The following is a 27,642-nucleotide window of genomic DNA, read 5'->3' as shown; positions in this document are numbered from 1 at the left end:
CTGCCCCCTGGCCCTGTGTCGGCACACGTTTCCACTACCCTCCCCCTGAATATAACCCATTTACACCCGTCCCCGTTCCTCCTTGACTGTTCCCTCTGCATTACCGTGCGATCTGGGTGAATGAATACTCCCCGAGAAGCGTAGCTCCTTGCTAAGTTTTTTGCCTGCCGAATAATCCCCTATTTCTCCTCCTCGCTCACTAGTGTGATCCTGATGGGGGAGGCTTATCCCCCTGCTTTTATCCCAGCCTCCTCACATCCTGTGGGGTTGATGGCATTGTGGGGTATGGGATGTTTGGGTTCACACTCAGGATGGGATGGAGAAAGGAAACTCACAATGTGCTCTCTGTATACATGTTGTATTGGAAGTACAATGCAGCTTGGTGCTGGGAAGTGGCAGCGTGGTTACAAGCGTGATGTAGAGACAGCTGGTTGGTGAGGGTGCTCAGAGGAGGACCAGCTTGTGGGTCGCCATGCTCGCCGGCGGGAGCGAGGGCCGCCAGGCAGCGGCGGAGGAGGTGGTGTTGCTGGCTGCGGCTGTAGCTAGAAGAAGAGAGTGGTCACCACGAGGTCAGGTCTTAAATAGCGGGGGTAGGCGTGGCTTAGTAGTTGACCTCCGTGATGTATGGCGGCGCTGGTTGACCTAGACCACGAGGCATACACTGGGGAATTCACGGGGTCGGCTACTCAGCGACAAACAGCGTTTGTAGGGGAGAAATCCACTACAGCATCTACAGTACCTCTGTACAAATATTCTGAAGCTGCATCTTATCGTGTGTTACCTTAATCTGAGTTCCCTCCGCCTGGCTCTCGGGACTCCAAAAACTATTTCATTGTTCCTGCACTGGAGACGTTCCCATTGTTCCTCCTCTCCCCTAACAGTAGGTCCATTAATTTTCATTTCTTCGACACACTCCTTCAGAGTCCCTAGCTGCTGTAGAACCTGTTCTGATCCTGCATTACTCTCCGCCACCTCCCGAGGCCCTGCTGATGCCTCAGCATAACTCCTCTTAGCAACCACCTCCATTCTATCGGCTACTTCCTCAGTCTTAGCAAGGATCTCTTTCCCAACTTGCTCTGTTTGGCAACCAGCAGGGCTCCAGCTTCATCTATTTTCGTCCCTAGGGAACTCGTTCCCTTATGGCTTGCAATCGCCTCTTTCACCTTGACATTGCAGTCAGGGCAATACCAGCAACAGCCTTCATGCTTTACGGCAGTTAGTAACTTCCTAAACGTTGCATTAGTCAGGCCCGTATACTCCATATCGGACATCCTCCTGCAGTAATCACATATCATACTCATGGTTGTTGTTGGGTTTGGTCTTGGGTACATATTTATCGATCAAATGGGCCACTTTACTAGTTATGATATTCAACGTAGTGTCTGCGTTCTTGTACCTTAATGAGTCAGGCTAGTTGATACCTCTCATCTCTTCCCTCATCCCATTGTAATTTCCCTTGTAATATTTGCACCTTGGCCTGGCCTTATCCTGAACTAGGTAACAGAAAAATCTGAATGACAATACTATGCGGTGACTGGTGCCAACTGGGGCAAGGTCTTCCAGTTTGGCCACCATACCCTCCTGTTTGTTATGATGAGGTCTAGTGGCTTGGGTGTTTGCTCCCCTCTGTAATGTGTCGGGTCTCTAACATGTTGGAACAGAAAATTAACTCTTTTCTACAAAAAGGGTAGCAGGGTTATTCAAGCCATTTGGGGTGAACTCGTTTCTCCAGTCAATGTCGCCATAGTTAACGTCTCCCATGATAAGGAGGTGGCTAGGGTTGAGCATCGCCGCGTTGTCTACTAAGGCTTTTAAGTTCCTTTGATTTAGTGGGCCACAGTTTGGGGATCTGTAGATACACCCGACAATAAGTAAGTCCCTTCCCTTTAGTTTAATTTTACACCACTTGGACTCTTCAAAAACATCCTCTCCCTGTACCCTCGCCTAGCTGGCTCTAAGGTCTTGCCTAGCATAGATAACCACACCCCTCTTGCAGGTTTCTTGAGAAAGGTTCGTAAATGAGTCATGATGGATGTTTCACCCTTCCTCCCACTCTCGATTTGGTCAATGAAAACCCATCCAATGCCTGGCTTGCTCTGCCAGCTACCTAAACAAGTTACATACTGTCCAGGGGGTCTGGTGGCAGCGACCTTAAAATTAAGAGTAGATTTAAATTTTCCCCTTAGGATTAGTGACCCCAGAATGGACAGTATACTAGTATATCTCGGGGACCAGACGAGGTGACAGTACTCCAGATGGGGAAGCACTTCACTCTTGAAGATCGTTACGAGGGACAGTCCCGTCTAGATATCTGGACGACCTTCTTATAAGACCCAATAATTTATTTGCCCGATTTACCTTCTTCTCGCAATGGCCTGAGAGCTTCAGCTCATTGTCAACATACACACCTAGGTCCTTCTCACATTCAGTCTCAAATAGTGCAGTTTCTTCATCCCGTTGGGGCATATGATGCGCCTCCTTACCGTTGGTACGCCTCAGGTGCATCCTCTTACACTTCGTGACATTGAATCTCAGCAGCCATTTCTTCGACCATTCTTGGAGCTCACAGAGATCCTATTTGTTTCTTACCGATAATTTTAGAAGGGCGTATCAGTGGTTGTGCATTCACTAGGGTAAGACGGCGTGTGATAAGGCTGATTCACCAACCATCACGAGAGAGAGGAGCTTCGCAATCAAAACAATGTTTACCTAATGGCCACCCAAACTAGAGGTGGCCTTGCCGAGGGAAGCTGGCCAGTGATAATTCCTAATGTTCGTTCCGCATGGTGATTAACAAGCTTGTAGTTGTGTCCTCTAGTGTTGGTGGTGCGTGACATCAAGAATATAGTGCACAAGAGCAAAAGGTCCTATTTTAAGGACAAAATAAACTCGTTCAGATACCCAGACGGACGGACCGGTCAGTCCCTCGTAACGCTCTTCAAAAGTGAGGTGTTTCCCAGTTTGGAGTAGCCTGCTGTCACCCTATCTGGTCCCCGAAACATGCTGGAGACTGTCAGTTGACTGAAAAATTGTCCAAAAGAGGGTCACCAGACCGGTGCCTGCACTATCGCACCTCAGTTACCCAGAGAGATTAGAACGCCTGCAGTTGTTAGCTTATATTATAAGCAGGCAAGAGGTGACTTAACTGAAGCTTATAAACATATCAGAAGGTATTACTCAGGCGAGTGTTCATACCTGGAACTGGACGACGCCTGCCTCACTAGGGGCCATGACTCAAGGTTAAAGAATTCACAAGTTCAGAAAACTGTTAGGGCAAACTTTTTCGAAGTGAGAGTTGTGAACTCTTGGAACAACCTGCCAGAGTGTTGTGACGACACCGAGTGGTAGCTCATTCAAGACCTGACTTCACCAACATTAACGCAGGTACAGATTCATTCAGGAGCCAGTACATGCCTAGTACTTGCCAACAGTGCATAACAGAGACGTGACCGATCGCCCAAGCGGCTAACGAGCCGATCAGTGGCGAAGAGGATAAAGTCAATTAAATTAAAATAAAGAGACACCCTGCTACACCAAAAAGGGCCAAGTGCACATCTGTTGTCTATGTACACAACAACATCCATGCACCAGGCTAGAGACGGTCAATGGGGTGGGTGGGTGGCGTGACTATTGTAAGGATTCTCTCTAACTAGATTGTCACTTGTGGCCGCTCTTGTACCACCTCTTGCTAGGGCTTCCATCGCCGTGAAAATATACCCCCCTTTTTTTTTACAACTGTAGAGATATAGCATGATTTGGATCACCTGTAGATTATCTTCCCCATCTAATTTTACCTGAATATCAGTCCCCCAGGTTATCTCACCTGAACATCAGCCCCCCACCAGTGTGTGTGTGTATACATGCTGAATCAATGTAAACTTGTATGGCGATTTTACTGGATAAATATATTTATTTATCAATCTATTATGATTTGTCGTAGGTTAGTTAAGTTGGGTTGGGTTAGGTTTGGTTGGGTTAGGAACATGAGAAACTTGTAGTGTTGACAAGACGAACACTACACAACAGGCAATGCAATACTGTATTAACCCTTGTAACAGACTAATATTTAGAATGCTGTGAGCTGCAAACATTATATAATTACAACACCCACGGTAATTAAACTATGAGTAAGTGTGGAATAAGTACTGTCTAGTAAATACTAATTACTCCAGGTACATACAGTATACAATACAACATGTACACACAATACAACATGTACACACAATACAACATGTACACACAATACAAAACAGCCTTTATAACTTTCATAATACGACATAACACACACAACACAACACACAAACATTACAACACAACACACAAACAATCTGCCAGGGAGTGTTGTGACGGCACCGAGTGTGAGCTCTTTAAAGACCAGACTTGACCAACACTGGAGCAGGTTCAGGTACATTCAGGAGCCGGTGCATGCCCAGTACTGTACGTGCCAACAGTGCGTAACGAGACGTGACCGACAGCCCAAGCGGCTAACAGGCCGATCAGTGGCGAAGAGGATAAAATTACAACAAACACAAGCACAATACAACCTTCATAACGTCAACAATAACTTAAATAAAAATATAATATAAGTATAAAATTAGCTCACCAATCCTTCGCCAAGCGCTTCTTCTCCAGGCGTTCACGGGATTAAGATAAAGATTGTTAATAAAACTTTCTTTTCTGTATTCAATATCATTAACGTATAATATACTGTGTTGAGGTGATGTGGACGACTCCCTGTTGCTGCAATGCCGGACGAGGCGTTACTAACTCAATGGGATCATGTTAAACCTTCCAAATTTACTGTTAGCGAGACACTGTAGTGGAAGCTCTCCCCTACAACTGCTCATTGGTCACTTGCCGTCCGCCTACCAGCCAACCAGCGGCGAGTTCCACAAATCAGCCCTCGCGTTCAAACTGCGCGGTGATTGGTCAGTTGCCGCCTTCATCTTAGCCAATCCTTAATAATCTTTCATCTCATAACTCATGACTTCAAATTCAAAGCCGTGATCGAGCCTCTCTCAAGACCCTTCACTGCCAAAGCCTTTGTCTCTGACCCAGTAGCTGTAGCATCATTGGTAACCGACCACCACTGGAAGCCTGTTGACGGCGACCCTCCTGTTACGGACTACGCATTAGACCACCACTCCAGGCCTGATAGCCCCTACTAGGACACAGCGAAACCAGACATCCCCCGCGAGCGCTCTGGACTGCCCCACGGGTAATGCGAGTGACCCACACTCCTACCGGAGGGCTGCTGACGGCTGTCGGTCCTGACGTGGTTTGGGGTCTCCCCACTCAGTCTTTTCTCTTTCGCTCTCGCCTGGGGACCTGCGTCCTCAGGTCGTCCCTGTAAGTTTTCACCTCCCTCCCAGGAGTTTGTGAAAAGGAAAGGGGGTCGGAGCCAATACCACCGCCGAGCCTTCCTGGGTAACCGTGATCGTGCGGGTCCACTCAGGGAGGGGGTCGCTATCCCTCCTCCTCCCCTCCCTCCAATTAGGTACACTAGGCTCGCGCCTCACATAAGCGAGCAGGTTTAACAATTGGAGAGTAGGTTCGCCTTACGGGGCCACCGGGAGACACACACACACATACTTACACACGTACACACACACACCTCTCCGGACGGCTGACAACGAGAACGACACAGCAATGAACAGGATTCGGGTGCACTCCCTTCGAGGAGGAGTATCCGAAAAAAGAAAAGAGGAGTTAGGCACACTCCTATGCGCACGCCTAGGAATCAAATTCGCTGCATTAATAGAAGAAAAGGACTCCTGCATAGTTCTTTGCATAGAAGGAAAGGATGTCGATCTCATGTTATCAACTGAATCGATAGACACACTAAAAAGAGATGACTTTGAAATAGCCATCCCACCACAGCTAAGAGCTAAGAAGTCAATAGTTATCAAAAGATTGGATAAGACCATTACTAACAAATCACCAATTGAAATATCGCAAGAAATAGAAGAGAAAAACACATGGGCTAAAGTGGAAGAGGTGGTACTGCTCCCCAGGGCTGCAACGATGATGAAAGTGAGATTCATAGAAATCGCCATGGCTCAGAAAGCACTAGAAAATGGCATTCGCATCTCCCACTACCACCTTTCAAAACACCAAATTGAAAAATATAATTTATATTCCATAACACCTTTCTGGACATGTTATAAATATAACCACGTATCAGCCAAGTGCCCTAATAAAGACAAAAAGTTCTGTTCGGACTGTGGAGCTGAAGGGCACACATTCAGGGAGTGTAACAGCAAAGAAAACCCAAAATGTCTGAATTGCAAAGGACCTCGCCGTGCTTTGGCAGCACGCTGCTCAGTAAGGATCATTGAAGACATGAAAGAAAAGGAAAAGTCGAACAAACATATAGAAACTGACCCAACCAAAACCTACCCTGCAATAACAAGGTTGCAAGACACCACTTCTAAAGTGTAAGAAAAAAAAACTATAAAGCCAACGCAGAACACACTTACCTGAAGGTAAGTGAAGGTCTACCCTGCACCATGTCAGGGCTGGGACTCTTATGGACCTTTAGCCTGGACAGTTTATTTCTAATACCCACTTCTGTGAACACAATGTGGGTCAGTGCTGTGTCGAACAGTCTGTCCTCAAACGCAGGAAGGTTAGCTGCATCCTCCCTTGTGAACATCGAGGAAAAGAAGCTGTTCAATGCCTCAGCTTTATCCTGGTCAGAATCTGCGTAACTACCATCCTCAAACGTCATGTCTGATACTCCTACTCGCGTTTTCAATTTCGACTTTGCATAGCGGTAAAACGCCTTTGGGTTTGACTTTACCTCGCTTGCAACCAGCCTCTGGAACTCCTTTTCAGCCCTCCTACACTCTATCTTTGCTTGGTTTCTGGCTCTTGCATACATCCTCCTGTCTTGCTCATCGTTTGACCCAACCCACGTCTTGAATTTATGGGTTTTCTTCTTAATTCTGTCGACCTCCGTATGGTTCATGTGTAGGGATCCCCTCGTATTCCTAGAGGCACTGGGTTTGGTCTTGGGTATATATTTATTGATCAAATGAGCCATTTTACTAGTTATGATATTCAGCGTAGTGTCTGCGTTCTTGTACCTTAATAAATCAGGCCAGTTGATACCCCTCATTTCTTCCCTCATCCCATTGTAATTTCCCTTGTAATATTTGCACCTTGGCCTGGCCTTATCTTGAACTAGGTAACAATTAAATCTGAATGACAACACTATACGGTGACTGGTGCCAACTGGGGCAAGGTGTTCCAGTTTGGCCACCATACCCTCCTCGTTTGCTATGATGAGGTCAAGTGGGTTGGGTGTTTGCTCCCCTCTGTAATGTGTCGGGTCTTTAACATGTTGGAACATAAAATTATCTCCCAGATGTAGTATCTTGCGTTATTTAATGGGAGAATGACAGTCACATGGTCAGTCTAGCTGGGGAGTTTATTCTCTGGTGTTAGTTACAAGGTGCCAACCACATTTCGTGTTTACACAAGCCTAAACACTTTCTGACTTTGGTAAGACGTAACATAATATATAATGTATATATAATCAATAAAGGCAGCATATAAACATACATATATATAACACCAGAGTTTTTATAAAAAGAGTTGCAGGGTTATTCAAGTCATTTGGGGTGGACTGTTTCTCCAGTCGACGTCGCCATAGTTAACGTCCCCCATGATAAGGAGGTGGCTGGGGTTTAGCATTGCCGCGTTGTCTATTAAGGCTTTTAAGTTCCTTTGATGTAGTGGGCCACAGTTTGGGGATCTGTAGATACACCCGACGATAAGTAAGTCCCCTCCCTTTAGTTTAATTTTACACCACTTGGACTCTTCAAAAACATCCTCTCCCTGTACCCTCGCCTGGCTGGCTCTAAGGTCTTGCCTAGCATACATAACCACACCTCTCTTGCAGGTTTCTTGAGAAAGGTTCGTAAATAAGTCATATCCAGCAATACTGAAATCACATTCCTCTGGGTCGATTCTCCTGTTCTTGTAGAACAGCTGTACCTCCAACTCGGTGGAAATTGAGTTTTCAAAAATACAATCGCGTCTAGCATTAAAAATCCTACATCGATTTATACTTTCACATCACTAAGACGATCTTGATGATCTTATGTAATCACTGTCCAATTCCTGCCGCTCAACATCGAAGGCCCCAATGAACACCCTTTGTTACACGACCCGACCCGCGCCTAACGCCCACTAATTACTGTAACATGCTAAAACTGAACCCTGTGTTGAATTCTGGCAAAGTAGTGCAATGAAAATCAGCCTTTTTAGTCGTTATTGAATGCTTCTAGTGGGTGGCTATAAGGTAATGCCCTGGGAACCTGTTGTTCTCTTGTGTCACAGCAGGGTACCAGTTCACACCGGCAGTCACTGAGTATAATTAGAAATAATAAACCAGTTAGGAAATTTATACTTACTTTGTAACGAAATCATTTTTGCAGAATTGTACATATTGTTCTTATTTGGGAATAGCAGAGTATTTTATGTTAGTTAATTAACACGAAAATCTAGTTAAACATTTTCAGATTAATTGAACCAGATAATCCCAGTGATCAGCTAAAATTTTATATAATAATATAATAAATGTTTACATTGGGTTATATTCCTTTTAGTAATCTAATATGCTTAAATAAAGTAACTGTATTATATTAGCCGTGGTAGTGTGGGAACACTGGTCCACCACACAAGGTAAACACCATCACTAACTGATGGTGTTTGTTTCATCTAGTTCACCATTTATACCGTCAGGCTGTGAACACTGTGGTGGTGGAGTATATAACCGCTTCTCCTGGGTATCTAACATATAACTGTGTCCCTAATAACTGTAAAAGGTATTGTACGAGACTGTCCCGGGGCCGGTGGATATATTGGGTTTAATTTTATTCTGTGGTTTATTATTGGTGGATAGTTAGATAAATTTATCCAAGGATAGACAACAAAGCCATCATCAGATGTACTACCCAGACCCATCGGTGCTTTACACATTGGCTGATAAGACGAGAAGTGGCTAGTATGTATTTATGTGTACAGTATACAGTGTATGTACAGTATGTATACATCTGTATTTATGCATGTATGAATTATTGTATATATTTATGTACTCACCCCTGAAGATGTGAATTACACGAAAGTGCTCGGGAACTTCGTGTGTTCTTGTTTCCTTGTGGTTATCAGCATATACCTGGATCAAGCGCACCTACAGTGATTTACTTGCATTTATGTACTGTATGTATGTGTGTATGAAGTATGAGTATTTTTGTTATGTACAACCATATCCTTCGGGGATTTTAGCATTTGCTGTCTATAGATTTAATAATTCTATGCCTTTTCTTCTACAACTCTCGTGAATCTCAGATAACGGAGTATTGGATGTGTTTTATTCTCTGTTATTATTATATAAGGCAGCACCTGTCACCGCTACTCTCTCAAAGATTTGTGTGTTTTCGTATATATGTGCCTTCACCACGTACGGGAGGGGGACGTGACGTGACAGTGACCTATTAGCCAATGACTCCACACCTGCCCTTTGTTTTAGCAATGACCATTGATTTATTGTTGTCTGCTCAGTTTCTTTACAACCGACTCCCTCTATCCGACCATACTCTTACGTCCACAAAAAATTACAATTACACCATGATGCTTCAATAAAGTTGCTTTCATTGGTACCAGATATCAAAATAAGTAGTGGTACTTTCTCTTTAATATAGCAAGGGTTAGTCCCCGTCTAGGGTGTGAGGTAGGTGTCTTTGGTTGTTTAAGTAAGGTTCTATTAGGTTCATTTTTATTCACTTGCAACAGAAGTGTATAGAATGAAAGTTATTCAGAATTATGTTATATATCTATTGCATGTGTTAAAAATACCAGATTCCTTGGTTGTACGAAAATATAATTATACCAAAATATGTATGTGTGAATGAAAAAGTATTTGTGTGTGTATGACTGTATGTGTAAGTAATACTTGAAGAGAGTAGCCTTAACAGCAACTTATGGTAATTTATGAGAACAGTACTACCACCAGAAGGAGTGTTTCATTTTCTTTAATTTTTTTCATAGATTTTCTTATCATTAGTATAATACGTATTTTCAAAGAGGCGACAACTTTTTATTTTATAGTCTTTTTTAGGTTTCCTCTATGTACATATGATCATAAGTTATCTGTAGTGGGCAAGGGATGAAGTATGAGGGAAATTGCGGGGTAAATTATTATTATTATTATTATTATTTTTCACTGGGATTAGCCCACCCGGCCACAGATCATACTGACCCACATCAGGGCCTGGGGGGCGAAAATGTAGTAACAATAATAATAATAATAACAGTAATAGTAATAACAAATAAATAAAATTAAAATAAAATAATAATAATGATAATAATAATAAAAATATTATTAACACTGTAATAAAAATATAAATAATAATAAAGAAACTGTAAAGAAATACAAAAATTAAAAAAAATGAGAAACAATATACTGTACTGTATGTATGTTGTGTTGTCAATAGTAAGAGAAACAATTGAGACCCTGCAATTGTGTGTAAATGAGGCAGAAAGTCAGACCAGCAACCTGGGACTTGGTCACAATTTTTGTGATGCCATATGGCAGCAGCGTCTACCATTAGACAACACATTATGCTTCCAATATCTTCCCAGGCGGTAGTTCCTCCCTGCTTGGTAGCTGCCTACTCCTCCAAAAAATCTGGTAAGCCACTGCGTGTCATCTGTTTGCTTACAACTGACCTGCTTGGTCCGAGTGTACTCTCACTTCCACCAAAAACGTAAAATTACGTCATGACGCTTCAATAAAGATGCATTCATTGGTACCAGATATCAGAATCAATATGTACAGTACTTTCTGTTTAATATGGCGGGGGATCTGGGTTAGGTAGAATTTTTTGGTTGGTTAGGTCAGGATCTATTAGGCTCTAGTAAGTGTTGTCTCTTTTAAAATGCGATAATGAGAACATCTGTGGAAAAAATGAAAGAAATCAAACAATTCCTCATGGTGGTAGAGCTGCTCTCAGCCATTGCTGCAACCTACTGTACAGTATTGTTGACCGAGGTCTATAGAAGATGACGTCATCCGTAGTGGTTGTATGGCTAGAGTTTCTCTGATGTCACTGTGTGGACTCCCTCACCCTACCTCTAACCTCTTATCTCTGAATCTCACATAAGAACTGATAGTAGTAAGAGTGTCTAATCTTGCATACATGTAACTTTAGCTGAGGACACCAATCAGTTACAGTCAGTCCCCGACTTACGACGGGGTTAGGGACCGAAATGGTCGTAAGTCGGAAATGCAAAAATAATACAGTACATAGAAAGTCTAAGATGGGTGTCTCTTTTTCTTCTCAGCACCACGAGAACTCTCACTTTTATGCTTGCCAGCCATTTTATAGGGGATTACAAACGAAAATTTTGTCAGTACACAGCGCGATCACTAACGTCGAAAATACGTAATTAAAAAAAAATTGTACAACTGCGGCGATCATATGTCAGGGTGGTCGTAAGTCAGGTAGGTCATAAGTCAAGGAGTACCTGTACTGTATATGCAGTACTGTACCAGGGAAGAAATAGTTAAAAGAAAAACATTTCATTTCACTTTTAGTTATGTATTTAAATAATAAGTTCTTCTCCTTCCTTGTGTGACCTCCTATGTCGGAGAGGGCACACATTGATGTATAGATACTATACAGATAAATATAGAGAGGAAAAGGGGAGCGAGAGAAGAGGGGATTAACCTGAAAACTTTCTGACAGAATTCTCAGTTCATTACACAACACTACAGTATTAGGGTCCATAGATCTACAGGTATTTGCTTATTACATTATTTATGGTATCTTTACTGCAGAATGTATTAAAGTTATGAAAAAGGCATATACAGTATTCATATTTTTTAATTGACACAGTATTTTTATAATGGATTGCAAATTCTGTCAGCCTCTGGCAGTGCTGTTCAGTGTTTGCTGGGAGTGGGTGGTTCTTTACTGTATTCTTTACAACATAAAGTGCAAAGAAGTCACTCCATTTGTGTCACTCAGCCCTTCCACTGTTTCTTACCAGTTCATGTTAGTTAAGTATCTTTACTACTGTTCCTCTTTGTGGGGGAATTAATGTTAGTTTTTCACTATACAGTATGGAAGGTTTATAAGACCCAGAATTATTTTACTTATTATTTTCAGTATTGACTCAAGGGGCTTCATATCCATTCTAAAATAAAAACAATAAAACTGAACAGCATTGTGTAGGTAATCTAACAAGAGCAAGATATACTTGTAATGTAACCTATGAACTTGTTACCTAAGCTAACCTAACCTAACTAGGAACTTTTGTCACCTCAGCTGACCTAACCTATGAACTTTTGTGACCTAAGCTAACCAAACTTAAAGGATGAGTAGCAACTCTGAGGGTCCATTGGTTTGTTTGATGGTTCAATTTGATTGGGGGTTCACTTGGGATAAATTGGTGTTTCGGTTTGGGTTTGAGTGTTTCACACAGTTCAGGTGAGAGGTGTGTGTGTGTAGTAGAAGTCATGCAGCATTTGTGAATGAGACAGCAGCGGTCGCCCTTGCTGGTGGAGGGTGTGTGTTCTTGCTGTACAGTATTTGCTCGGCCTCGTTGAGTAATACTGTAGTTGTGTCTTCAGTGTAATATTAGGATTTTGGTCATAGTACAGTATATTATTACATTCAATGGTCATAATTAATGATGTTATGTATTACGGAGATTAGGTTGGGTAGGGTTAGGTTAGTGAGATAAGGTTTGGTTAGGTAGGTTCATTTAGGCTTGGTTAGGGTAGATGAGGTTAGGTTAGGTAGAATATGTTCGGTGTTTTAGGTTAGGTAGAATAGGGTAGATAGATTTGTTTGGAACATTTTAAGCCCAGTAGTTACAAGATCACTGCAACCAGGAAGGAAGGTTAACCTCCCAAAAAAGAAAAAAATCAAGGTTAGGTTAGGTTAGGTTAGCATTAAGGTGATTAATCTTCAGGTTAAATAAGATTGGAGGCGAGCGCTCGGGTGATCCATGTGTCATCTACTATTGTATTTATGTTTGATCATCAGTACAGTGAACGGGGCAAAATAAGAGATTAACTTTCTAAAAACATTTACTGTTCACAAGACATCAAATATGAAGTGTGACGTATATACTGTACTGTAGTACCAAAATATCCCTTACACAAGCCTACCTTATCTTTAGTAGCTTCCTGTCAGTGTTAGATAAAGGACACATTTTCTCTCATTAGTGTCCTGGTTTCAATCTCTATCCGAGAACAGATATGAGAAGAGTGATAATCCGGTGACAATACCAAGTAAGGTAAGGTTAAGTTTTCTCTGCTTAGTTTGGTTTCCTCTTGTACCAACGTTGGAAAATAAGCGTTGTAATAAAGAAAAGTGCGGCCAGTAGGCTGATTAGCGGTGGATGGAATGTACTAAATTTACCGAATATCTTTCTCTTTCTTAGTTCAATTAATTGCTTTTTATATTTGATTTCTGCCATAAAAAGAAATTTGAGATAAATTTCTAACCTAACCTAACACACCTAACCAAGTATAACCTAACCTAACTTTACCTGAAGCTTAATCACCCTAATGCTAACCTATTCTAACACACCTAACCTAACCAAGCATAACCTAATTTATTCCTCAAAAACTGCACTAAGGTGTTTAATTATCGGGTCAAAGAAGCTGTGATGTCTAATCTTCACGTGATCCACATACCGAGTCAATATATTGATAACAGTCAATGAAACCGTCAAAATGTGTGGCATTGTCTTGGGCAGTACATAACACCCCCCCCCCCCTATCCTCCCTCCACCTTTTTTAGTATGGAAGCTTCTGTTTGCTTATAGTGTTACTTCTCTAGGAACACAAACCTTGGCGTCAATGTGGTGGAGTGGATGTTCAGACCTATTAAGATTTGGTATATAATATTCTGTGCCTCATTTTTATTTGAATATGTTTTCTGTGTGTGTGTTGATCAATGTGTGGAATGTGGGTTGCATATGGGTGTTATACTGCCAGACTGGGGTCACTAAATCTAAGGGGATAACTTAACTCTAATCTTAATGTCTAAGGGTCGCTGCCACCAGACCCCCTCTGGACAGCATGTAGCTCGTTAGGTAGCGGGCAGAGCGGACTAGGCATTGGGTTAGGTTTTCCATTGATCAGATCGATAAGGGTAAAGAAGGGTGAAACCATAACATGTCTTCATTGATTTATTTCTTATAAAACACACTGGTAAAAAAAACATACATGAATTGGCCTTCCTCAGAAGAACAACGGAATTTTGGTTACCCAGCTGGGCCCCAGACTCCTACATTACTGGCGGGTCATCCACCCACTTATTGCATAACAATCGGTGAACGCCGTATCTCGGTCGTTCCTTCTTACAATATCCCTTAACACATCAGACTGTTCCACTGGTGTGGCTTGTAGCACCGTCGGTTATCATACATAGTAGCACCATCGCAACACACCTGTTACACTCCATACCTGCAAGTATGTGACTCCTTGTGACTTTTAGGTATACACAACGGGCCCCTCGTTCGCACACCGCCCTCGGTGGGTAAAGACGGGGGCTTCACTTAGAGACATACCAGCACTATTTCTACGCCTGGTATTATAGGTCGCTCCAAGTGACGACCGCAGTTTCTCACGGTCTCCTTAGTTGTGACTATTCATGTGGAGTGGTGCGCTGGGAATCCACCGGTTCATAGTGGACTGGTATAGTGGGGAGTAATTCCCCACCTGGTGTGGCGCTCCAGGAGACAATGGCGGCCGGGCGGCAAGATACCCCAACCACGTGGCACCTGTGGTGACGGCAGAACGGGAAAGACTAAGCAATAATGCCTGACGGGCGGTTATCCCATCCCTTAACACATCCCTATCACACTTATATATCCGGCAAAGCTTTAAACTGTAGTAACTGTTATTTATCAACCTTAATTGTAGGGCGGGATATAGCCCGCTAGGGCACTGACCTGTGGTGACGGCAGAACGGGAAAGACTAAGGCCGGCTTCCCGCCGCTTCTCGTCACATAGGCCTACCGTTTCCAATCCTCAATTTACACTTTTGTTTCTTATGGTTCTCACCTGAACACTTTACGGTATATTGTCACTCATTTCTTATAAACACATATATTAATCCTAACTTATACACTAAGGTCAGGTCTTGGTTTGCTAGTGCTTGGTTAAATGCCTGGGATTTTAATATCAACGGGCATCTGAGGCGGGTACATGACGCGCCTTGAAACAAAAGCCGAATGATCATGGCGGGGGTGTATCAACTTCACTTAAAAACTGTAATGAGGGATCCTCCTCTCACACAGTGCACTATTTGAACACAGACATAAGGTTCTCTGATCACTGTACCTGTCGTGGGTATATGTCACGTGAGGCTACGAGGTGTATTAAATTCATACCGACGCATACACGATATTTCCTTTCCAGTATAGTTTCTAGATCACTGTCAACACCTCACATAGTCCTGATACATTTATCCTTTTTCCAGATCATTGTTCTCATGTATTTTCATATGATATCTGTTGGAGTTAGGTTCGCTACACGCTCACAGACGTAAATAGTAGGACCTTCAAACCCTGCTCCACACTTAGTCTTACAGTACCCTAGTCCGGCTCAACTGGACTTTAACATTCATCTTATGCCTACCCTGAGTGATCCTTAATGCTATGAATACATACACTTGATATGATATAACTATACCTGGGTACAATACCACACATGGTCTAGGAACCTTGAGTAGGTGAGTTGTCCTTTCTCAATGTTTCCCGTTTTCTGGGGTTCTACAAGCGCTGTGCATTTGAATGTTATGTAGCGTAATATGAATTAGATGGGATTTTTAGGGATGACAATGATGTGCGCAGTACAGTGTGTGCTTGAATCCTTTATAGAATATGTCTCATACAGTATCTATATAGATTTTCAAATCTTACAGATGTCACACTATTAATCTGCATGAAATGGTTATGTGAGGTCCCACACAAGAGAAGATGACCAAGGCTAAAGAAGTGAAGACCAAGATGGGTGGCCAGGAGGGAGCCTGGGCAGCCGCAGGGTTTGCAGTAGTGCTGGTGTTGGTGGGGCTGCCCGTGTGGTGGTACACGACGACTGTCTACCGCACCCAGTTACCGTATTCCACCATAGAGAATCTGTCCGGTCAACTGCGTTATCATGCTGTAGGGATGAAAATCGTGGGTGTGACCAAGCATATGTTTGCAGACGATTTAGAAAAGAATCTTCAATCAGTGCGTGAGTTTTTTGTAAAATGTTGTCTTAATTCCGAATAAAATTTAGAAGTACAATACAATAGTGTTTAATATGCTGTGCCAATTTTTGGTAGTACAGTATTGTTTTAATTTTATTACTACTACAGTACAGGTATTTGAGGGAAAGAATGTGACCTAAGCATTGATAAAATTTCCTTTCATGTTATGGTTATGCCATTAGGTTTTAGTGTGTTTTCTGTGTGTGGGGAGTGTGAGTCCGTTGGTGTGATGCATTAGGTTGTCTGTTACTCAGGTAGATGTGAACAGTGTAGCCATATAACTTGTGTGTCACTGGGGAGGGTGATGTCATCAGTCGACTGTGTGTTTCTGTGTACAACTTCCTTTCTTCCATGATGAAGCACAGACAAAACATGACACTTTACAGAACATAAGAGATCTTTACCTTACACACACACACAGTGTGATACAGTTGCATTATTAAAGTAAATGCCCCAAACTCCCTCCTTCTGCCTCAGTGTCACATTGTGTTGAGTTGTGTGCATAAAATTACAAAAATAAAATCGACAGCTGTTTCACTAACCTCTCCGTCATTACCTCAACATTTTTCCAGTGCTGTGGCTGACAAACTATGTAGATTCTGACAATTTATCATATCGATCAACATTTTGCCTCAAAATTGTCCCACAAATACATCTTGCAATTTACCATACTGTACTAATATTGTGGTTATATTTCTCTACAGAAGGTGTCAAGTTCCACATATCACAAAGATTACCTACAAAGAGAGAATTAGGACTGATAAAAACAGTCGACTCATTAGCAGAGCTTGACACCGAAATCCCCAAAGAAATATACGTCGCTTCCGGGACCTTGGCCTTGGTCGTCCTCCATCAAGAAAAGCTGTTCGGGAGTAACAATGTGGATGTGATTGTTGGACGACACCGAGTGGTATATATTAGGCAAAATGTGGGTGAGTGTTTGTCATGTTGTTGTTGTTTATGTGTGTGAATAATGTTAGAGGCATTATAATAGAACTTGTGTGTGTTGTGTTGTAAATTTGATATCCTTTTTCTTTTCTTTTTTAATAATTAAACATATCATGTACAACATCAACACCACTGCAATCATCACCACCAACATCAACACCACCACCATCATCATCACCATCATTATCGTAACATACTGCTATACAATACTGGGAAGCAAATCCAGTTTATATTATTCTAAATAAATTAAGTTAACTTTCAGACTTGCAGCTGCTGGCTATGGTGATCAAAAGCATGGTGGTAGACCCCCTGGCCATCAAGCGAGCCCACGGCACCAAGCTTCTCCACCAGCTGCCCGGACAACACAAGGAGGCCATGAGACAGGTCTGCCTCAGCCCTCACCTCTGCTCATTGCTGACGAAGACTTTTTTTTAATTTCACCCTCTTCAGTGACGGGTCTAGTGAATCATAAAGTTGCCCCAAGATGTATTGTGGCCTTTTGTTTGCCCCAAGATTTTTATGGGCCTTATACAGTTGCTCCACTATTGAGAGAGTTTACTGTCAATTGATATTAGTCTCCATCCTTAGTGTGTAGGTAAGACTTGGCAGATATGAGTGACTCACCATTGTGTACTTGACGACCACAGGTACCGACAGAGCCGGGGTATGACGTGACCTTGACGCTGATGGTACCCGAGCCACACCGCACGAGGATTGACTGGGATGTTGAGACGGCAGTTAATGGTAACTATTTGGATTTTACCGTCTAGAGTCTGAGGTTAGGTTAGCTTTGATTGGGTCACTAATGCTGCATTCTTTTCCAGAGGCAAATATTTGGACTAATTTTGATCACCTGAAGATTTGTCACCTTAATTGAATCGGCTACTTGTGCAATTAACCAGGCCATTCACATATATTTATTATTTGGGTTTAAGTAACGAAACCCAAACTGTAGTTCCTTGTTTTATTATAAAAGGATTGTATATATAATTCCTGAGTGTAGATCGACCGTAAGTTCCACTGTATATGAGTGAATGAGAAAGGGACGGCGTTTATGTATTATAAACGTAAGGTCACGTCCTTACGATGTAACTTTCTGTGAGCGACTATGAGTAGTGACCCATCGAGGGAGAACGGTATGGGTATGTCATTCCCCCTCGAGGGAAGACGGAGCCATCCACTGCGGCTCTCAAATAACGTCTTCCTCTAGTCAAGGATATCAAACTACTGCTCGCTTCAGGTGGCCAGAGAGCCGGCTATATATGCCTTTACAGCATAGTATGACGCAGCTTCCCGTGGGCACACCTTATCACGTGCATTGAACATGTCACCTCATAGCCAGTGGAAAGTTACAGGGTGGTGAATCTGAAAATAATATCAGATGTATTGACCCATTTATATAATATGTTCTGTTAATGAGACAGGGGCCCATTACATAATGCTACCTTGGTGATTTGGTTAGGTTAAGCTAGGATAGATAAGGCTAAGACAAGTTAGGTTAGATTAAGTTTGGTTAGGTTAAAATAGGTAATATTAAGTTAGGTTAGATTAGCATTAGGGAGATTGGTCTTCAGGTGAAATAAGCTGGGATGTGTATACTTTAATCTTCAGGTGAAATAACCTTCGATATCTAAACTTCAGGTGATTTCGAGTATTTTTATCAGATATTGTCAGGTACAGTCACTCAAATGACTATCTGCCATATACATTTTTTTTTTCACAAAATATGACAATGGAAGAAGGATTTTTGCTTTCTTACCTAGACAACAGGAGTTGCAATGTTCATTCTGAAATTCATCGACCCCCCCTCTTCCCCAGTAGATATAGTCTTTTGAGTGACTGTACAGGACATACAGTATACCCCTGTATTTGCGAACTTTTTTTTTTCATTACTATTTGCACTTTCCATTTCACAGATTACTTGGCCCCAGTGGTGAAACAACTCGAGCAAGTGACCAAGTTAATCGTCAGGTCACAGGTGCTTTACATGACCAGCCTCAGTGTGTCTCCGCAGTGGTCGGCCTCACACGAACACTATGCCCTACCCCAGGACCAGCTGCCTCTTACTATCAACGCTATCGAGGCCAAGTTAGGTGCGGTACGGGAGTTTTGTGACGATTGATTAATTGGTTGAATTGTTTTATCAGTCCCTCCCCCTTTTAGTTACTGTGGCAATATACAGTACTGTATACTGTAGTACAGGTATATAGTTTTTTGTAGTTGACAACACTTTTTTAATTACCTGTATTCACTTTTTTAATTATAAATTTTTTGTCATTATTGACCATCCTTTTAATTAATTAATGTTAATTTTATAACATGGATGAGGTCATTCCTTGATTTTCGAAAAAAAATTCTGGAATGTAAATCATCGTTATTCCTTATGTACAGTAGATGTGGAATGTCGCTACCTTGTTTGAAAAGATTTTTAAAGCAATCTCTTTTACAGGGTCGTTTGTATGGACGAGGCCATCATTACATTTCGTGATCTATATCCCCCGAGAGAAACAGTTACCCCTGCAGATACACTCGGCAGATGGCAAACCACTTGAGACTAACAGGTACACATATAGTCAAACTTCTATTTATTTAATGGACTATTTGGAGAGGAAAGTCCGTGATATCGAGGGTCCGTTAGATGTGAAACGCCCCCACCTATGGAGAGAGGAGTGCGTTATATGGAGGTTTGGGTATATTTGGTTAATGGAAGGAATATGTAAAATGATGCTGAGTTCTTGGTTGTCTCATACATCAGTTCCACAGGTGTTTGGTAAAATTTTGAAAGAAAGTCAATATGGATGTTTCTTAATGAATTGTGGAGTAATGGTTTGAGAGGAGATAGTGAGGGAAAGCATAAGAGGGAGATCATTGGTGGTACTGCACTACTGGGTTGAGTTCCCAGCCCAGAACAGATGTTATCCGGTGTGGCACTCGGCAGGTTTTCTCTGACTACTAACAATTTACTCCTGTACTAATACTGGGCAATAAAGTTCATAACAAAGTAAAAAAAGAACAGACCTATTCTAACCTAGTCTGATCTAACTTACCCAAGCCTAACCTAACCAAGCTGTGGTACTATACTGTATTCTGTTACTTTAGCCGTCACAAGCGAGAATTAAAATATATTTCTGTACATTTCAGCTTCCTGGTACCACGATGGGGAGGTGTGATGATCCACAACATACCTCCAGCTGAGAAGAACACAACTGGTACTCGCCACGTGACGCTTGATTCTCACCTGGTCATGACTACGGCGCTCACTCACCTTTATAGACTATTGCCGGTGCCGTCGGTGGTGAGTAGACTTATCTTATTTGTTGGTGACTAGAAGAGTTATTTTATTTACAATATGGGCTTCAGCGATTTAGCCAGGATCATTCACACTTTTTAGCCTTTGTGGATCACCTGAAGATTAGGCCCCCCTCCCTCCCTCCAAGTGCTCACATAAAGTTTTAACCCCTCAGCTTAACCAGCCTGAAGTTTAACCACCCCAAAAACTGGTACCTAGTGGGGACTAATCTTAAAGTGATTTATAAGGCGCTGACCCTTATTATAACTTCATAACCTCAAAAACATTATTGATAAAACTCACTGGTTTAATTACACTTTACAGAAAACTCTTAAATTTTTTCTTGTCTTTGTAGATTTCTACATGTGTGCCATGTTCTACCCATAATATTTTGTTGATAAGTTTTAGAATGGATCAGATATAGTTTATGGACACCCTGTACTGTATTGTATGTTATTGTATGTGTATGATATTGATGTTTATAGACTAGAGGCTCACAAATGACCTACAAGGGACAGATCAAGTTAATTTCTACCTGTTGTGTATACAGTGAAACCTCTATTTAATGGACTACAGGGAGAGAAAATTCCATTGTATCGAGGGTTTATTAGATGTGAAACCTCCATCTAATGAAACTATATAGAGATGAAAGTCCATTATTTTGAGGGTCTGCTGGATGTGAAACTCCCAACTAACATATTATATAGAGGTTTTCCTGTACATGTTTTTTGTGTCTTCTAGAAAGAAATGGGGAAAGTGATGGTACTCCCCTCCGAGAACACTTCCCTGCTGAGTGAGTGGCAACTGGATGGCTTAGCTCGAGCCAGAGTCTCCTCGTACTTGTCCAACATTCGCATCACATTGCAAGTACTGTACAAGCCTTTAATCCCTAGTGTACAGGTTATCCTCTGAGCTGAATAAAATAGCAAGTTGATAAGTAGTGAAATAAAAAATACCATACCAGATAATAGAAAAAAAGTCTTGCATACTTATCTGTATGTTACTGGGGACTATTGGTTCCATTACAGTACTGTATCTATGTTAAGAAAGTATGTATGGTGGAAGACTTGGGAATCAAGTCAGACAATTCCAACAAAGAAGTTCTGGAGTTTACAAAAGTTTGATTGAAATGGAACATTCACTCGACACTTCTTAACTGTGAGGTCGCTACTTAAGTAACTACAGTATGAGTTTTGTTAAATAGAGAAAGCTTGTTGACCCAGAGTACAGTACATTCATATATATTGATTTTTACTGTTATTTAGGATTTATATGAGTACAGGTGTCCCCTGTTTGTTGGCAATTTGTAAATTTGTGAAGTCTTAAGTTTACCAATTTTATTAGAAAAATGTCAACAAGCTTCATCCCTGGTAAAGTCGGGACCTGGGTAATACGTAATAAACTGACCTTAAACCTTGAGAAAACCCACAACACGATCTTTCACAGAAGGAAAAACTTATCCCCAGACTTGGACCCCCTGTACCTTGGTAATACAGTCCTCAAACGCGAACAAAATACTAAATTTCTCGGAGTTATTGTGGATGAGAAACTTAATTGGAGAAACCACATACAAGCCATTCACAGTAAAGTCAATAAACAGTGCGGTATCATGTATCACACTCGACAGTCACTCACTCTCATTGCAATGAAAGAAATCTATCATGATCTTGTTTACAACACCTGATACACTGTCACATACTATGGGGGGCCTTTGGCTCTTCAAAACACAATCTCTGGTTACTGCACAAAAGTGAGTTGTATGGACAATGACCTACTGGAAAAAACGGATCAAACAAACGAAAAATTTGCTAAATTGAAAATGTTAAAATTCGAAGATATTAACACCTACTGCTGTGCCCTCTTTGTTTACAAATCTATCAATCACTTGCTTAACAATAATTATTTCCAGTTCCGGAATAATCAGAGATACAACTTAAGGCACCCAGAGCTACTAAGATCACCCCCCCCCCCATGCGCTCCTTTCAGTCCCAGACCTCCATAAATTATCACGGTGTGAAGGTGTGGAACAACTTACCCCCACCCATCCGAGCAAAGACTACGCTCCCTTCCTTTAAATCATCTCTTAAAAAATATCTATTGTCTAAGTATTAATATTTCTTGTAACACCCACCTACTATATTTACAGTACCTGCTTTTATTGTACCATCAAAACCGTTTTATTGGAAATTATCATGTAAATAGATAAGTAATTACCATTGCAATAAACATAATTGACTCGACATAATACTGGCAGCTCTGTCCTCTTGTTCAACCATAATACTGTACAACCCATGTTGTACTGCTCCCCCATTATACTCATGTTTTTCAATTTCACTGTAATTTATGTATATACTTATAAGTAAAAAAAATTAACAAAAAAAATATAATAAATACAGTAAATAAAATAAATTAATATTGAAGTGATAACCGTGATAACATTATGAGATGTTCTTATTACCACCATGCTATTGTACTATTCCAGATGTTACTAAATGTTACATAATACTTCCTTGAGATAAATGTGTAGTACAGTATATATCAGGTGCCTAAAAGAGAGCTCAGGTTCTCAACTGGCTCAGCTATGTTAATATTGTTATTATTATCCACTTGTATCTGTGTTTTCCTGGCAAAATAAACTGTTTCAATTCAATTCATATCTAATAGATGTTGGGGTCCTCTCATGGCCCACTGACTCAGAGGTTGCAATATTTTAGTAAGTTTTGTGTATACCAAACTTACTTTTTTGTTTTGAATTATTTTATTTGGATAATGTCAGACGATTTTATTCATCTCAGGGAACCCCATACACAAGGGATTAATAAGTACTTAAATTAATATACTGTATGTCTGTTAGAATAAATGAAAAAAAAAGGTTTTCTGGGTGACATTTTTGGTTGGTTTCGACCAATGCTGAACATAACTCAAAATTTCCTTTAAAGAATTAAGTTCATAAGTTAACGATCACAAAAATCCGAGATGTTTTCATACACGTCCTCGTTGCCTTATTTATGGGGGTTAATAACTGTGTCTCGGTGTGTACTCTTCGACACTAACTGAATACCCGTACATACTGTTAAAAAAATTCTTGGAAACTTTTAAAAATTTTAATTGGTTTACAATAAAAGAATAATTAGAATATTTATACTGTAGTGTGTATACTGTACTATAGTAGTTTCTGCTGTTGATTTACAGCAAAAGAATAATTACAATATCTCTATACCATATACTGTACTACTCTACTGATACTTCCTGCAGTCGCTGTGTGAACTCGTCGGAGAGATCAGCAACATGGTGATCAGTGATGAAGTAGGAGGATGGGTGTGGGGAGCTGTGGAGGAGTGGGGGGAGTGTGGTCAAGCTGCCAGAGAAGGAAGACTACAGGAGGCAACTCTCTACTGTACTCAATCCTTCACCCAAGCTGATGCCGCATTCTTCCATCCCTCCATGTTGGCTTTGTTGTACTTCCCTGACAACCAAAAGTAAGTACTGTACTGTGAAACAACCTTTATTTAATGGACTATGTAGAAATGAAAGTCCATGACATCAATGGTCTGATAGATGTAAAACCTCCATCTAAGGCACTAGTACAATACTGTATATAGAAATGAAAGTCCATTATACCATGGTTTGCTTATACCTGTATACGAAACCCTCCATTTAACGGATCACAAGTACACCATATGGAGAGATAAGTCCATTAAATGGAGGTTTCACTGTATTGTATTGTATTTGTTTGGTATCGTCATCATTATCGTTTCACAGCCATTTTCCATGCTTGACAAGTTCCCAGAGCACCCTATGACAGAACCTATCTTTTCCAGGGTGACTGTATTCTTGAGATAGATACTATATACAGAATATTTAAAATGTCAGTTATGTTGTGTCTTAAGTTTTAAGTCAGCTTTATAAACATTTTCTCAGTACAGTAATATACAGATACTCTGTCTTTACGCTTTACCACGTTAGTTTTCAGTTTCTAAAGAAAAGGCGTTTTATTGTGAAAATGAAAACTGACCTATTACCCGTGAGGTCAGAATGTGGATTTATGTTCAAAATTCATACAAAGGTACAGTACTCTCTTTACCTGCTGGTTAAGGATCTGGATTCAGATTTTGAAATTTGAGTAATTTGTGTTAATTAATGACTTGAAATAATTTAATACTGTACATACAGAATATACTGTATTAAAATGTCAAATACATTGTGCCCCTAAGTTTTGAATCACCCTTATACTGTACTATACACTATAAAATTGAATCGGTACAACGGTTACATAAAGAGCTACTTGCCCAGATAAATTAAGGTTTTACAACAAGCTCCAACCCTGAAAGCCAGCAAGTAAAAATGCTTTTTATATTCATTTATAAAACTTCATGTTTAATTTTGAAGATATATTATTACTACTACTGATCAGTAACCAAGCCTAACCAAAGGTCCCTACTGAAAATAAGCATTTGATGGCTTTGTCGGCTCCCGTTGCAAGCACGCTGCGCCGGCTCGTTGGCGTGCTATTTAAAAAGTTTGGTTTCTTTTTGGACAGACCTTTTTATGTTTACATTCCTCTTGTCACAAATGTGTGTCTCTAATGTTGAACCTCCCATTATACCTGATACTCTTGGATGTCAATTAGGAAGAACTTAGCACTGGAGTTGTCCTTTAAACAGATGAGATAGATTTATTTTTCTCCTCCCATTCACATTATATCAATGATAAGTAGAATAATGGATGTGTTCAGTTTATAAACAATAAACTTCAGGAAAATGACTGAAAGGATGTAAAATTTGGGTGATTTCAGCAAGGATTTAAAACTACTTCATCGTCAGACTAATCCTTTTCAGACTGGAGTATATTTAACATACAGTACAGTACTGTATAGTATAGTATATATAACAACTTTCCTCCTTCAACAGGTATGCCATATATGTTCCTCTGTTTCTGCCTGTGAGTATACCAGTCATCCTGTCCCTGAAGATGGTGATGAGTTTATACTGGAGATCATCAGGAAGGAAGGAGAAGGTGGAGTAGTTTGTGATCGACAACTTTTTATTTTATAAATACCTGTATCAAGAAACATCACTGTATTATGATGGATAGGTAAAGTGTGTGGGTGTTTGTTTAGTTGGACCTGATTAAGATTACTGTTTCAGTTTTGGAAGAAAATTATGTCAAAGTACGACTTTTTTTTCTTTTTTTCAGTTTGGCTTCTTCATTACACATGATTGGGTGTTTTACATGAAATACAAGAATGGGTTTTCTGTCTTACTTGTAAACTTACTGCTGTAGATACTATTTTACAATTGCTATGTATAAACCAACTTAATTTTTACACCTGTATTATCTTTGAGGTTCTGTTTATAAAGCAGCTTTGTCTATACTCCCATCTATAGATAAATTACTCGAGGTATTACAGTAAAACCTTCCATTTAACAGGCATAGTCTGTTATATGGAGGTTCACATCTGATGGGTTATACTCTCCCATATACAGTAGTCTGTCAAATATGTCTCACTGTATTGGATCGAATATGAGTGACCATTTTTAGATATGCTCAGCACCAGTCAACAAGTACAGTATATTGATAGGTTAAGTAACTGTGTGTTGAAGGTAAAGGTCAGGTGTGAAGATGTTCGTCACACAGCCAGGTGTTGATGAATTTCAGAATGATCACTGTGACTCTTGATGCCTTGGTAGGGTTGCTGAAATCCATCATCCGTTGTCCTTTTTTTCAACGCAATATTGTATCCATAGGTTTTTAAGTGACTGTACATATACTGTAGTGTGCTCTGTTACATAAACATTGTTGTGTCATATTGAAGTAGGAACTTAGTACTAAAGTTTCAACACAATTCCCACATATTGTATCAATTAAAAACAAATATTACTCATTGATTTTACTGTAACATTAGCGACATAATATCGTATCTTTTTTATTATTATTATTTTTTTTAAATCTGTCCACTTTTGACATTATTTAAGAATATTGCAAAAAATTTCATGCTACACCAGTCAGCTCTATGAATATCAATTCTAAATAATTGCCACATTCTGAAAAATATTTTTTGTATACTCTGACATCAGCATTCCACTCTAGTATTATTACATTATTTTCTTATAATTTCTTCTTCTATATTTTGTGGTAGCGTGATGAATGGCACCGATGACGTCTCTGTACTGTAAAGGATTAATATTTGTTTGTTTCTGTGTGTCAGTCAGAACACTTTATGTAGTTTTGGTGTGTGTCCACTGACTGGGTCCTGGCAGTACAGTATTTTGTGGCTCAAGTTCATATGATAATGTTGGGTTAAGACATTTACTGCTAAAAATATTTATCTCAAGAGGCTGATTTTGTAAGTCCCTTAAAAACAAATCATTCCTCAGTAAGGGAATTATTTAAGTTACTTCTATTTTATTGTTTTATACAGATGGTCCATTGTGTACAGGCATCTCACTTTGCTGAATAAAATCGTATGATGTTAGCCAAATAAAACAATCAAAAGTGGCATCCCCATAGTGGGGATTAGTGGAGATAGTCTGCTAACCCTTTGTGTATAGGGTTCTCTCTGTAGACCAGTGACGAAAGATCTTGTCCCACCTCAACCCCTTGCCAGTCTAAAACTATCTTGAGCACAATAGTTTGAACTGCTGGAGGTTACATGACATAAAATACTGTGGCAGGGAGTTGTAGTGATCTTGTGTGAAGTATAAATGACTTTAGTAGGTAAAAGTTATGAAAAAATGGAGCTTTAAACAGGAAAAAGCTTGGGTAGTAGGGAGTTTAGCTTGTCAGAACACCCGACTGCAAGTATTTATGGATTAAGACCAACGATATTTTCCTGTGAGTGAACGGTGCTGGAAATTTTCTGGTATGGTCAGTGTTGTAGTGTGTAGTGATGGTTTTTAATGTATAATGTACTATGACATTGTTAAGTCATCTTGATTTTTTTCTTTGTACACTACTACTAAAAGCTTTTCAAGTAAAATTTTTACAATATAGAGATTATCTATTTCTGTGTTATAATACCAAGACATTTACATTCATTATTTTATGACTATTATCCACAATCACGTGCTGATTAAGGACCTGTTGATATCCGGATAATTACAGTCAATTCAATCTATTTGT

The 27,642-nt window shown here is 40.4% G+C and overlaps 1 protein-coding gene across 7 annotated transcripts; it reads left to right on the top strand.

Moving 5' to 3' along the window:
• The first annotated feature begins 8,648 nt into the window (after positions 1–8,648).
• LOC121873344 (GPI transamidase component PIG-S-like) lies at positions 8,649–27,512 on the top strand. Of its 7 annotated transcripts, none has more exons than XM_042376875.1 (11): positions 8,649–8,691; positions 15,954–16,267; positions 16,988–17,215; positions 17,494–17,615; positions 17,879–17,975; positions 19,148–19,324; positions 19,681–19,792; positions 20,373–20,526; positions 21,262–21,387; positions 23,776–23,999; positions 25,431–27,512. In XM_042376875.1, the coding sequence occupies exons 2-11, from the start codon at positions 16,009–16,011 to the stop codon at positions 25,543–25,545; spliced, it is 1,614 nt and encodes a 537-aa protein (XP_042232809.1). In that variant the 5' UTR covers positions 8,649–8,691; positions 15,954–16,008; the 3' UTR covers positions 25,546–27,512. The 7 variants fall into 7 exon arrangements, with proteins under 7 accessions (XP_042232809.1, XP_042232807.1, XP_042232813.1 ...); XM_042376873.1 differs by having other exon boundaries at positions 8,670–8,795; XM_042376879.1 differs by lacking the exon at positions 8,649–8,691 and adding an exon at positions 8,695–8,714.
• The last annotated feature ends 130 nt before the right edge of the window (positions 27,513–27,642 follow it).

Source organism: Homarus americanus, unplaced genomic scaffold (assembly GCF_018991925.1).
Source record: "Homarus americanus isolate GMGI-L3 unplaced genomic scaffold, GMGI_Hamer_2.0 scaffold32929, whole genome shotgun sequence".
Classification (NCBI taxonomy): domain Eukaryota; kingdom Metazoa; phylum Arthropoda; class Malacostraca; order Decapoda; family Nephropidae; genus Homarus; species Homarus americanus.
Note: the sequence above shows the minus strand (reverse complement) of the source record. Positions and strands in the feature narration are given on the sequence as shown.

Coding starts and splice junctions, on each gene's coding strand:
- LOC121873344 (XM_042376875.1), top strand. CDS start 16,009: ATGACCAAGGCTAAAGAAGTGAAGACCAAGATGGGTGGCCAGGAGGGA. Junction 17,216..17,493: donor ATATATTAGGCAAAATGTGG/GTGAGTGTTTGT, acceptor GTTAACTTTCAG/ACTTGCAGCTGCTGGCTATG. Junction 19,793..20,372: donor AAACCACTTGAGACTAACAG/GTACACATATAG, acceptor TGTACATTTCAG/CTTCCTGGTACCACGATGGG.